Genomic DNA, 12,845 nt, shown 5'->3' with positions numbered 1-12,845 from the left:
TAGATGAAGCCTTGAGCTCGCATCGTGTCAGTAGCTATTTAATGTCCGATGCGAGCGTAACTATCGGATTGGAAGTCCAATTTAACCGCGGCATACAGCCGACTGCGCAGGGGCCAATTAGGGGCCCTATTTACGATTATCATAGCCAGCCTAACCTACGGTTAGAACCTCCTTTTTATACCTACTACGTAAATATTTATATAATTTAATTAATCTTTTCGTTAACTACGGTTCGAACTAACTACTTTATAATAGGGATATTAATATTAATTAATAATTAAATTTTATTATTATAGATTAGTAAGGTATCTCGCTACGTAAAAAAGACGACCTCTTAATATTATATAGGATAAGAGATTTATACTAATTAACTTTATAAAAATAAATAAAAAAAGGGGTAATTCTTAAATACTATACGGAATTAAGTAATCGTAGCCCTTTATTACTTATAAAAGGTCGATATTTATTACGTTAAATTACGTTAATTAATAAAACTACTTAAATAACTAGCTTTTTATTATTACCCCGAGTAGCTTTTTTACTAAATAACTTTTTTATAGCCGGCCCGTAATTAGAAATTAACTAGTTAAATTAGTAAAAAAAAATACTTACGTAATAACTACTTACTTAATTAATTAATATAACGAACGAGCTTAATAATATAATATAAAAGAGTACTATATAATTAAAAAAGGGGATTTTTAAATATAAATATTCTTATTTAATAATAAAAGTAATTTTATAAGAGTTATTAAGTTAAAAAATCTATAATATATAGAAAAGTTTATTATTATAAGGATTTTATAAATACGACTTTAAGCCTATAACTTAAATAACCTCTTCGTAGTTCCCTTAACTACCCCCTAGGTATTATTTAAAAATATAATATAAAAGACGGTTTAATAAAAGAGGAGGGGATTTAGAGGTCTTAATAATATTAAGTTAAGAGTATTACGGATTTCGGAAATTAATTTAAAAAAAAAGTAGCTATTTTAAAGTAGTCTTACGACCTCTTATTAAAGTTATTATTAGCTTAAAAAAAGGCTAAAAAAATAAGGATCTAAGGGGGAAAAAAAAGAATTTTTTAGAGGGCTATTAAAGGGCTTCTTTTTATATTAGCTCTTAATACGAGATTACTAATTTTAAAAACTTAATTAAGTAATAAAAGGGATTATTAATAAGTAATAATTACTTAATTATAATTAAGTTATAAAAAAGACTACTTAAAAGATATAAAATAAGGTACTAAGAGGCTATAAAAAATAAAATCTCTAAGTATTTAACCTTATTATATATAAGTAATAAGTAAGTATTTTTTAATAAGTTTTTAAAATCTATAATTTTATAAAAAAAAGGGCTTAACTTCGTTAACTATACTTAACGGTCTATACGGTTCTTAATAACTTATATAGCTCTTTTACGAGCTACTTAGCGTTTATTTTTAATTATTTTTATAAAATACTACCCTAAAAGAGGTAGGTTAAGGAAAGAAGTTATTTAGAAATTATAAAGAGTACGAGGCTTAAGAAGCTAGAAGTATATAAGATAGCAGAAATCGGTAACTAATAAAGATCCCGAGACTAATTATTATATCTTTTTATAATAATATAAACGTCTACTACTATTATTATAAAAAAGAACTACTAAAACCTACCTTTTTATATTAAATAAAAAAGAGGATCTTAGTAAGTACGATAGTTAGCGATTTAAAAAAGTAATAGTAATTACTAAAAATAGTAAAAACGAGAGTAGTAATAAAATAATAAGAGGAAGCGGGAATCTCTTAAACTTTAATAAATTTATTAAGTAATAAAAGTACGGATTTATTATAACTAGCGCGCGGATTAAATATATTTTTATTAAGATTAAATATATTAATAATTATTAATATAAGTATAAGCTAGAATACGACCCTTAGCGAGTTAGGGTAAAGAAGAAGAGGACGAAACCCGATCTTAAATAGAATTCTAATCTTTTATAAGTAAGTAAATATTAACCCGGACTATTAGGGGACGTAAATATACTAAATTACGAATTAGCTTAACGGTAAGTAAATTAACGTAGTATTAATCTATTTAACTAAGGTTTATAAAAAAAAAGGGGCTATAGGGGTAACCCCTATTTTACGAGATTATAAATAACCTTAGTTATTAGCTAGATAAATAGTTCGTAAGCGCAAGCCTAGGAATTATAAAAGTAGTTAATAAATTCCTTTACGAGCGAGGGGTATTATTAGCGCAATTATAATTATAAAAGCTATATAAAATACTAATAATAATAATTATAAAAAAGGAATTCGTATTATAGAACTAAATATAGGTTAATAAAGCGTATAATTACTTTAATAAATTTAAAAAAAGGGTAAATAACTTAAATTTCTTCTCTATAATTACTAACAAAAATCTATCGTTATAAAAGGATATACCGGGGTAAAATATAATATTAGAAATATAATAATTAATAATTTTACTTATTTCGATTTATAACTCGTTACTACTATTAATACGAAATTCGGCGCTAATTAGTTAATAAAGAAGGAGGTAAATAACCCGAAGTTATTAATAATACGTAGCGACGCAGGGATTATATATAAATACTAAAAATCTAATAATAAATACGAAGTAATTTATAGACCTTAAAAAGATCTTTTTAAAAGAGAAATTATATTCTAAAGGGAAGTATAAGGTCTTATAAAAAACCCTAACGATATTTTATAATTATTATAAAAAAGTCGGAATTAGGGAATATTAGTACTATTTAGTAATTAATATTATACTCGTAAGTAAAGCCTCTAATTATTATTATAAAGTAGTACGTAATCTCGATTAAAACAACTTTTTTAGTATAATTAACGTAATCTAAAGCCGCTTTAAGACCTATAATAAGAACCTAAAGCTCTTATTTAAGCTACGAGCGATTTCTTTTATATTTATAGCTAGGATAATAAAAGGTAAATTACGAGTAAAGATCCTTAAAAAGCTTATTAATTAAATTAATAAGCTAGTAAAAACCTAGCTAAATAAGGGGATAAACGAGTAAAAAGTCGGATATTTTTATATTATAATTTAGCGTATATTAAAAATAAAAATAACCCTATACTAAGTACTTAAAAACTACGAGACGCTCTACTCGAGGCTAAAATCTAGTTTTAATATTAAAATAAGAATACTACGCTAAACCTATTTTTAAATATACGACGGCCCTTATTAATAATATTAAGTTAATTAAACGTATAATAAGAAAGGAAAAGAGGCTAGATATAGTAATTATTAATAAAGAGGCCTAGATTCGTTAAATAAGTAGAGATTTAATTTATAAATAAGGTAATAAAAGAAATAATATTATATTTATAAAAAAAATAGATATTAGTTAAGTAACTACTTTAAAAAAGAGCGTACTAAATTATATAAATAGTATAAAAAGTCGAGGGTAGTAAATAGTAAAACTAGCCCTTATTAATTTAACTAATTCCTTATTATATATAAGGGTAGATCTAGGGGTATAAAACTTAGTAATAATAGTTAAAGTAGTAGCTTAAAATATATATCCCTTATAAGAGATTTAGAAAATAAAGAAGATCTTACCCCCTATACTAACGAATTAAATTATAACGAAATTAATAATATTAACTACTCTTTTTTTACCCCGTTAGTTTTTAGAAAATATACGAGGCTAAATAAATAGAGGGTAGTTAAAGCTCTTAATAAATAAGCTTTTATTTATAAATAGTAAGGAAAGGTCCTTTAAATAACGAATATAAAGGTAGCTAAAAGGGCGAATTTAATAGGGCCGAAGCCTATTTTCTTAATAATTAAAGAGAAGACGCTATTTCTCTTAATATTTAAAAAGAAAGAATATAATACTAAGTAAATTTAGGGGTAGCTAAAGGGGTCCTTTTTATACTACTTAGATCCCTTAAATACTAAGCTCGTATAAGTATTTTATATAAGTAAAAGGTACGGCCTAGATAATTTCTATAAAATTATTTTAAATACTAAGGTATTGTAATAGTTAACTAGAGGAAAAGGGCAATTCTAGGCACTATAAAAAATCGCGCTAGTAATACTTAATACGTTAATAGCGAGTATTATAAGGATTAGTTTTAGCTTAGGTAAGGAAATTATCGCCCTAAGTATAATAAAAATAGAGACGTACTTCGGAACGATAACTTTTTATATTTTACCTATTAATACCCTATTTCTCTTATATTTAAAAAATATAAATCGACTAGGAATTATATTTAATAATACGAAGAATAGAATCTTTAGTAATAAGTACTTCGAAATAGTCGAACGACGATAGGGGTATACGTTTATAAAGTTTATTAATAATACGAAGTTAATTAATTATTTAATAAAAAGTAAGCTTAGAAGATTATACTAAAGATTCGGGTACCCGTTAGTTACGAGGCTATATAACTTCTTAAAGTAATTAAGTAATAATAATATTAAAATAGGAGTACTAAAATAGTTAACGAAAGTATATTATTAATACTAAATAAATATATAAAGCCTATATAAATTTAAGTTTAAATTATATAATAAGCTTAACTTTAACTAAGAAATCGTTATCAATATTTTATATTTAAATAGTCGGCTAGTACTATATATAATTAATATAACTATATCTTTTTAAATAGGGCAATTCCTCTAGGATTTATAAGTAAAGATAATATAAATAGCCTTACGAAAAAGCTAAATTAATATATATTAAGGACTGCTAAACGGTATTAGAACCGACGCTAGTACTAGCTTTAAGTTAGTAGAATTTAAAAATAATACGACGGCCTACGGTATATAGTTAAAAGTCGTACCCGTTAAAGCGTATTATAGTATTAAAAAGGTAAAAAGGGTATATTAATAATTAAAAAGGGCGTTTAGAATTATTAAAAAAGAAAATCCGGATTTTACTAACGACGAATACTTCTAAATAGTACTTAAATACTATAACGATATTATAGGGCCTAACGGACTTATACTAATGCTATTAGTATTTAGAGTATATTTAAGAACGACCTTAGCCTCGTTATTATTACTAAGTATAAGTTAATAAGCTCGAGTAGTTAAAAAAGTAATACGGGTACTACGCAAAGTAAGTATAAAAAAATAAGTTAATAAAATAATTACTATACGCAATAGGCCTAATATAGGGGGTAATTTAAATATATTACTAAATTTAGATATACGAGTATAGCGCGAAATTACTTAATAATAAGCTAGGCTATATAAGTTAATTTTTATTAACGAGCGCTCTTATATAATTATAAGAAATCGTAACTAGTTACTTAAAGTATTAATTATAATAGTTAGACTATATTATATAAATCTCAACGAAGTGATTTCTAACTTATAAAAAGAAAAAGAGCTAGGGGAAACTATATAACCCGTAAAAGAGGTATAAGAAATTATCCTTAATAAAATCGTCGTAATAATATTAATAAATAATAAAGAAGAGGAAATTACTAAAAGGGCACTAATATTACTAATAAAACGTCGTAAAAAACTACGATAATAAGCCCTGATATAGTAATTTATTACTAGCGACGAGGTAATTAATACCTTTTATATAATAAAAGAAAAAGCCGATTTCGAGCTAGTAATTAAACTACGTAAAAAAAGCGTAATTATAACTATTAAAAAGCCGTATAAGGGATTAGATCTTATTAAAATAAATACTCTTTATAATCGAGGGGTCTATCGATTTATTTTATATAACTTAAAAAAATATATAAACCTCTATATATTTAAATTATAAATAGTTCGTAAGATTAAAGGAAAAAGAAAATCCTAGCCGTATAAGAAGTTTAGATACGTAATTTAGGGGTACGGCGATATTAAAAAAGCAACGCTACTTATATAATTACTTATTATATAGTGCTATAGCTAATAATTAATAATAGTACTAATAGCATCGCTATAAAAAAAGGGATACGAGATTTAGAGCTATAATATTACCTAGGCCTATACCTAATTAGCTATAGGGCTTATAAAAAAAATCCTAGCCTATTTATTGAAGGAAATAGTTAGTAAGTACTTAGAAAGTACGATTATTAAAGTGCTTAAGCTATTATATAAGCTTATAAAATCGGGTACTTATTAATAGGCTACTTATTACGATTTTTATATTAATTAATTATTAATAGTTACTTTTACGTACGACCCGTGCTTATTAATTATAAAGTATAAAGGCGACTAATTTAGGATCGTTAGAATATAAACTAATAATATATTAAGCTTATTTAATATTAATTTTATAAAAAAAAAGGATAAAAAGCTTTAAAAAGCGGGCTTTATAATAAAGCTAAAAGAGGTCCTTATAATAAATATACCCTTAGTATTTAATAGTAGGATTTTTATAATCGAAGGGGAAACTATTATTTTTTAATAAAAGGAGTAGGGCGAGAAGATTAACCTTATTAATCCGAATATAACTAACGTTAAGAAGCGGTATAAGGCTAAGCTCGTATAAGGGGTATATATTATAAGTATTTATTAGCCCGAGGTAACTTTTAATTATATTAGGGTAGTATAAGTTATAAATCTAACTAAATAAGACGTCGAGGTACTTAATAAGCGGCTTAAGTAATAAAAAATAAATCTTAATTAAGGTCTCGTTTATTACTTAATTAACCTTATAATTAATAAGCTTTACGTCTTTATTAATAAGTTATTTACGAATAATAACGACCTTATTTTATAATTAAAGTATATTATTATCCTAGTTAATAAGAGTATAAGTAAGAGCGAATTTACTATATATAGTAATATAATTTACTACTTATTAACTAAAAATAAGTAAGTAATAAAAAGTATACTAACGTTAAAGGTTTATAATATAATTAATAATATTAACCTCTCTTATACGATTTTAATAACGCTAAAAAAGATTACCGATCGAATTAGCTTTTTATTTATTCTAACGGTTATTTATACTAATTCTTATTTACTATATAAATACTTTATTACATTAAGAACGACGAAAGAAAAGAGGCTTATAATTAATATTATAGCCCTTAGGTAATCGTACGAAAGGCGCAAGATACTTAAAATTTATTAAATTAATAATAAAAATAACTTTATAAACGCTTTTATAAAAGTAGTACTAAATAAGGGATTAGAGTAATTTATAAATAATAAAAAAGTTATTATATAAATAGAGGGATAGGTTATATAAAAAAAGTAAAGAAAAGGGGGAAAAGGAGATAATTTAGTAAACGGGCCCGAGGTCGAATTATACCTCTAATTATAGTAGTTAAATTAATAAAAAAAAAAGAAAGTTAGTATTAAATTAGAAATTTAATTTAATTATAGTATATAGCCGACTATATAGGGGCTAATTAGGGGCCCTATTTATAATTATCGTAGCTAGCCTAACTTATAGTTAGAACCTCTTTTTTATACTTATTACGTAGATATTTATATAATTCAATTAATCTCTTTATTAACTACGGTTCGAACTAACTACCCTGTAATAGGGATACTAATAGTAACCCGAAGTAAGGTAAGCACGGTTGGGCTAATGATGGGCAGTATGGTTTGCGTACAAATTTCATCCTTCTTTATTATAGACAATAGCCGGTGGATTAATGATCTTTAAGGTGGCGATGGTTCGTTTGCGTTGTGGAAGGATTGAAGGCAGTGTAGTGTTATATCCCACGGGGGCATGTCAGATTCATACATGATCTTTTTTATTCATCAACAATGTTCGTCATTTTTTTCAACCTTTGATTGCATATAGCAATCGATGAAGGATATGGCGATTTCAAATGATATTGAATTGTTTTCACTGCTAGTCCACAGAAGCTCAAAGCACCGAATAGTCTGGCTCCAAGTTAACGTCATGGGCAACTATTGAAGCTTTGCTTGTCTCCTGTTGTCGTAAATGATGACAGAATCGAGAAGTGTCTGCGCCCCCAAAGCACTGAATCACGCCAACCTTTAGTACAGAACTCCTTGCCTTTCGAATACGATCATGACTTACCAATCCTCCGGACTGCAATACTCTTCTGGATGATGACTGATACCGTCTTTGCAGGGTACAAATATCATCGTTGTTGGACAATGCTTGCTCGTATTCACACTATCGTGTGTCGCGCCGCTCGTCATACGAAGCCAGCCATCGTATCCCACGATACCGTTCGCTGCTGTTTCGACAGCCCACACACAGTCCTCATCAAAAGTGGTGGCGGGGGAGTCCACATCGATGCTCCAGCTCAGCTCCACGCCGTTTTCGCGGCAAATCTCCTGGAAAGAGGCGAGACATTGATCCTGGACCTCAGAGATGGTCTTATCATCTGGATGGCGAATATCCAGTGTGAACGTTGCCTGCGAAGCAACTGCATTGGTCGACGATCCCGGAGGAACTTTGATGATTCCTGTGGTCACGAAAGCCCCAGATGTCTGGGCCAGTTCATTCGAGGCCGCAATCATCTTCGCCGCAGCTAATAGCGGATCTTTCCTCGCTGAATAAGGCGTCGTACCCGAGTGAGCACTCCGGCCGGCTACGGCAAAAGTGAGCCATCTGCAGGCTTGTACGCCTCGAACAACTCCGATCTTTCTCCCTCTGGATTCCAACAAAGGACCTTGTTCGATATGTAGTTCAAAGTGCGCCCCTACCGGGTAACCTTGAGTTGCCGAACACGAAGTGTTCCCTAAGTATCCGTGTCTCTCGAGTTCTGACTTCATTGTGATGGAGGGATCTGAAACATCTCTCAGGTCCCAAGCCTTTTGTATTGGTATTTCTCCTGCCCAGACTTTGGAGGAGACTGTTGTGCCAGGAAACCTGGCGCCCTCTTCACTATGGGGCCAAGTCAGCGAATCTAAATCCATGAGGGGCTCGACGGGCGGAAGCTGGATTTGCGTACTTTGTCCAATTGATGACCCCAATATCGAATTTAGAGTGATAGCCATTCTCTTTCATCGTTCTAAGTGCTTCGATACCAGCAACGACCCCTAGTATGCCATCGTACCTACCGCCTTGGGGCTGAGTATCCAAATGGCTGCCCATCGCAGTCATGGGCAGTTTTGAGCCCAGTGATCCTCTTTGCCTAGCAAAGATGTTGCCCATCTGATCAACTTTAACATCGCAACCCAATCTCTGCGTCTCTTCTATGAACCATCGTCTCGCGGTGGCATCTTCATCTGAGAGAGTCAGCCGGGCCATGCCAGTTTCATTTGGGCCTCTGGTGAGTTGTCAGCGATTTAGGAGGCTCCCTCAGAAGGATGACTAGGCTTACCTGCCATATCGATGAGCCGCTCCCCATTGGCAAGTATGGTGAATTGTTTCTTGAAGACGATCGGCGTTGATCTTAAGACCTGACAAGCCTCGGGAAAAGGTCGACGACCGGCGCACGAAGTAGAATGCCTGAGGCGCTGATGGCCTTCTTGGGAACATCCTGTCGCGATGATTTGATATGCGACTTTGCCATATGTTCAATTCTGTAGACAAAGCATGCCGTTTTGTGGTTTGGACGACGATCATTGGGCTACCACTCGGGTAAAAGCCGTTATCTCGGAAGCAGTGCCGACAATCTGAGTGAGGGGTAGGTATCATGCCTCCCGGCAGTGGATTTCGGTGACAGCTTCACCGATTGACACGATAGCAGACATTGGGCAATAACAGAATACATGGGTAGAGTTACCGAGTTCATTCTCTCGATCCATTTTCAAAAAGTTTATTCAGTCTTGCCGACGTAATAATCTTTGATGGCACGGGAAACATGCGTGTTCCTCTTTTTTGACCATTAGTAACTTCAAGTCTAGCCAACCTGTCAAGCAGCATCGTAACAAAGGATACGTCCTTTATGCAAAAACAGTGATTGAAAGATTCTATAAAGATTGTTCTAAATTTGCGTTAGTTGCATTGGCGTAGATGTTGAGCTTGCATGCGTGCATACAGTTAATCAAGCATCAGCGGAGTATTTGCCTTGAGCCTTGCATATCGATGAGGCTTCCTTATTGGACGGTCTCTTTCGGTTCCTTCTGGCTGGAATGTCACGAAGAAGGCTACTATTTATTACATACTTCAACTTGGCTTTATACCCATCCTTGGTGGGCATTTCCAGTCCTCTCAACGCAACATCAACCTGCTTCTGGCTTTGGTTCATGCCCGAAACGGCCATTCTGGGCCTTTAACATACCAACAACAAATCAAAGCCAATTGAACTAGATGTGTCAGCAATGCCAGTTGGCCAGGTTCTCTCTCTTTGCCTGAATTGAGAGGAAAAAAAACAAAATTCTAACCATCCGCGTGATGCATCCGCCGGTAATCGAAACCGGGTCCCTTGCTATTCCGAACAAGAATGGAAGGCAAGGATGATAACCACTACACTACAGATGCGGATGTGGTGATGATCCACTCACCATTTTTAGTACCCATGTACCGACAGCGGTACCGATGACCGCCGAAGTGCGTCTCACGAGCGGCTGTATGCTACAGACGCGATTTTGAATCATTGGAGTTTACGAGACCTTCAAATCTCGCACCGTATCGCGTCAAACTTGGACGCGTTTTGGACGCGTTAGCCCGGTTTTGGCTCTTGAGTGCGCTCTTTAACAAGGTGCCTGCACGAAGGGTTACTGAACTAGAATTATCTTCAGGCCATCTTAACACGAAGCCAATAAAAGCATAAGGTGTTCTTCTCAGTTAGTTAATCCAACAGTGGGTGATGGTGCTTGTCCATTCTGCTTACAGAGTATCCTTGGCGTTTAGGCAGACATACTTCTTTATCGCTTACTATGGTCTGATTTCTCCCCCAAACCCATACCCTATCACAATTTGCAACGATCACCATCAGTCCGAGGGCACCCAAATCGGCGCATCTGAGCAGATCACCACCTTCAAAATGGGTCTGACGGACACGCCTCCCCCTCACGTCCCCTCGTGGGTCGTGCCAGCCTCCGGAGCCCTTCTCATCACAGGCGCCATCTTCTGGGACATGTGCTATGTACTCATGTCAATCCGCTCCCACAGAACAAAATCATACGGCATGCCCCTCTTCGCCCTTGCGCTGAACCTCTCCTGGGAACTCATCTACGCAGCTCGCGTCGCTGAACACCCTCTCGAACGTCTCGGCTTCCTTGTCTGGCTACTTCTTGACGTACCGCTCGTCTACACGACCCTCAAGAACGCGAAACACGAGTGGAGCCACGCGCCGCTTGTCGCGAAGAATATCGGCGCTATCCTTGCGATTATGGTAGCCCTTGGTTGCGCGGCGAACTACGCTGTCGCGGAATGGTGGCTGTCGGCGCCCGGTACCGGGTACGGAGACAAGAGTGGCAAGTGGTGGGCCGGACGGGAGGGATTCGATTGTACGGAGCTCGCGTTCTGGACGGCTGGTCTGGCGCAGTTCGCCCTTGGGACGGGATGTCTTGCCATGTTGCTCGTCAGGGGTCACTCTGGGGGCGCGAGTTATGCGATCTGGTGAGTGTTTTCCGTTTGTCTGGGCCTCCTTCGCTGTTTTTGCCTCATCCGATCGGTGGGCGGGTTGGCTTCTCTCGTCTCATGAGAAAACATCCATACGTGATGAGGGTCACCGACGTGTTGGGTCAGAATATCTCACTGTATGCCGTGTTTGCGTCGTCTCCCCTGCCACCGGTGTGCGATATACTCACACCCGCTCCTTTTCTCATCCTCGAAACGTGTCATCTTGACGCGTGTTGATGCCATTCCAAAAGAGCTATCCGCAGGTCATGGGTTCGAATGCTGTGCCGCTGGAGTTGCTTCGATGTGTGGGGTCTCTTTCCCGGTTCTCGTTTTCATCGTTCTTTTCATTCTGTCGTATTTGGACGGCCATGTTTGCTCAGTCAGGATAAGCACCCGCTGCGTTCGGTGAGAGGGGGTTTCGGGTCATATGAGCACACATCTTATGCTGATCACTTGTTCGAAAGGCTTTGTAGGGCACTTGGCACCCTCACCGGTTGGATTGGCTCAACCGGTCTGCTCTGGTGGTACTGGCCAGAGGCCCATGGTTTCTTCGTCAATCTCATGGGCATCTTTCTCATGACGACGTGTTTGGCTTGCGACACCGCGTATCCGTTCATTCTCGCAGGAGTGCGGAGAAGTGAGCAAGTCCTCCCGGACGGCAGGCTCGTTTCTGGAATATCGGTCAAGAAGTCAGCCGCGCCAATAACAAAGAAAAGGTTATGATCTCGGGAATAACAGGGAGGATCGCGATCCTCGTCGATGAAGAGTTCTTGGCCCGGGTTTCCGGCAGGCCGCATCACTTACTCAACGTCTGCCACTCCGATAGACTAGGACCCCTTGATCAAGACGGCGATAGAAATTTGGTAGAACCGTAGAAATTTGGAGATGGCTTAGGGATATTCGAGACCTCTCGTAGCCCGATCGAGGTAGCGTCGGCCGCCGAGACTTCAGACGCCCGTTATCTGTCACCGATGCAGATCTACTGGCCGGCTTGTAAACCGCGATGAGCACCAACAACATGGTGTGTGCCACGCAACTCTAGACCCGGGGTCCTGGAAACTGGCTCAACCACCATTGGAGGAAACCAAGATATGACGGCTTGGCTGTGAGGAGAAAATGTACAGAAGCTCTGTGATAGATTGCGGAAACTGTGTGATTTTAGCAGGGGTCTTTGCGTTTTGGTGGCTGCAAAATAATCCATCTCATCGTTGGGCTTTGGATGATTGCTGTGTTGGTTGTTGGTTGGTGGCACTTACATGAGATGAGCGGGATAATGTCTGTATTAAGACGATGACCGCAGCGGAACGAGGTGACATCGGGGAGTCGGTCAAAGGTCCGAACCTTTTCCATACTCAGATGGGAATTTATTGGATTCCCCAATTTCATGTGCCTCTTGATCGTCAACGATTCCCGTCACCCCC

General features: G+C 35.4%; 4 protein-coding genes and 1 non-coding gene across 5 annotated transcripts; 2 read left to right on the top strand and 3 right to left on the bottom strand.

Moving 5' to 3' along the window:
* Nucleotides 1–4,068: 4,068 nt before the first annotated feature.
* Nucleotides 4,069–4,302, top strand: CLUP02_16055 (uncharacterized protein; the record flags this gene model as incomplete). Its single annotated transcript, XM_049294979.1, has 1 exon — nt 4,069–4,302. A coding segment is annotated over one exon (234 nt), but the record flags the coding sequence as incomplete, so codon positions are not given.
* A 3,545-nt stretch (nt 4,303–7,847) lies between these two features.
* On the bottom strand, nt 7,848–9,480 carry CLUP02_16054 (hydantoinase/carbamoylase family amidase; the record flags this gene model as incomplete). Its single annotated transcript, XM_049294978.1, has 4 exons — nt 7,848–7,920; nt 7,981–8,796; nt 8,864–9,181; nt 9,236–9,480. 4 exons carry the CDS (start codon nt 9,478–9,480, stop codon nt 7,848–7,850), a joined length of 1,452 nt encoding a protein of 483 aa, XP_049152125.1.
* Nucleotides 9,481–9,901: 421 nt separating this feature from the next.
* On the bottom strand, nt 9,902–10,120 carry CLUP02_16053 (uncharacterized protein; the record flags this gene model as incomplete). Its single annotated transcript, XM_049294977.1, has 2 exons — nt 9,902–9,980; nt 10,023–10,120. The coding sequence occupies 2 exons, from the start codon at nt 10,118–10,120 to the stop codon at nt 9,902–9,904; spliced, it is 177 nt and encodes a 58-aa protein (XP_049152124.1).
* Nucleotides 10,121–10,252: 132 nt separating this feature from the next.
* CLUP02_tRNA291 lies at nt 10,253–10,338 on the bottom strand. The gene has a single exon. It is a non-coding gene; the product is annotated as a tRNA-Gly (tRNA).
* Nucleotides 10,339–10,843: 505 nt separating this feature from the next.
* CLUP02_16052 (uncharacterized protein) lies at nt 10,844–12,147 on the top strand (the record flags this gene model as incomplete). The annotated part of the gene is made up of 2 exons (XM_049294976.1): nt 10,844–11,421; nt 11,898–12,147. 2 exons carry the CDS (start codon nt 10,844–10,846, stop codon nt 12,145–12,147), a joined length of 828 nt encoding a protein of 275 aa, XP_049152123.1.
* Nucleotides 12,148–12,845: the final 698 nt, after the last annotated feature.

This window comes from Colletotrichum lupini, chromosome 9, assembly GCF_023278565.1.
Source record: "Colletotrichum lupini chromosome 9, complete sequence".
NCBI classification, from domain to species: domain Eukaryota; kingdom Fungi; phylum Ascomycota; class Sordariomycetes; order Glomerellales; family Glomerellaceae; genus Colletotrichum; species Colletotrichum lupini.
Note: the sequence above shows the minus strand (reverse complement) of the source record. Positions and strands in the feature narration are given on the sequence as shown.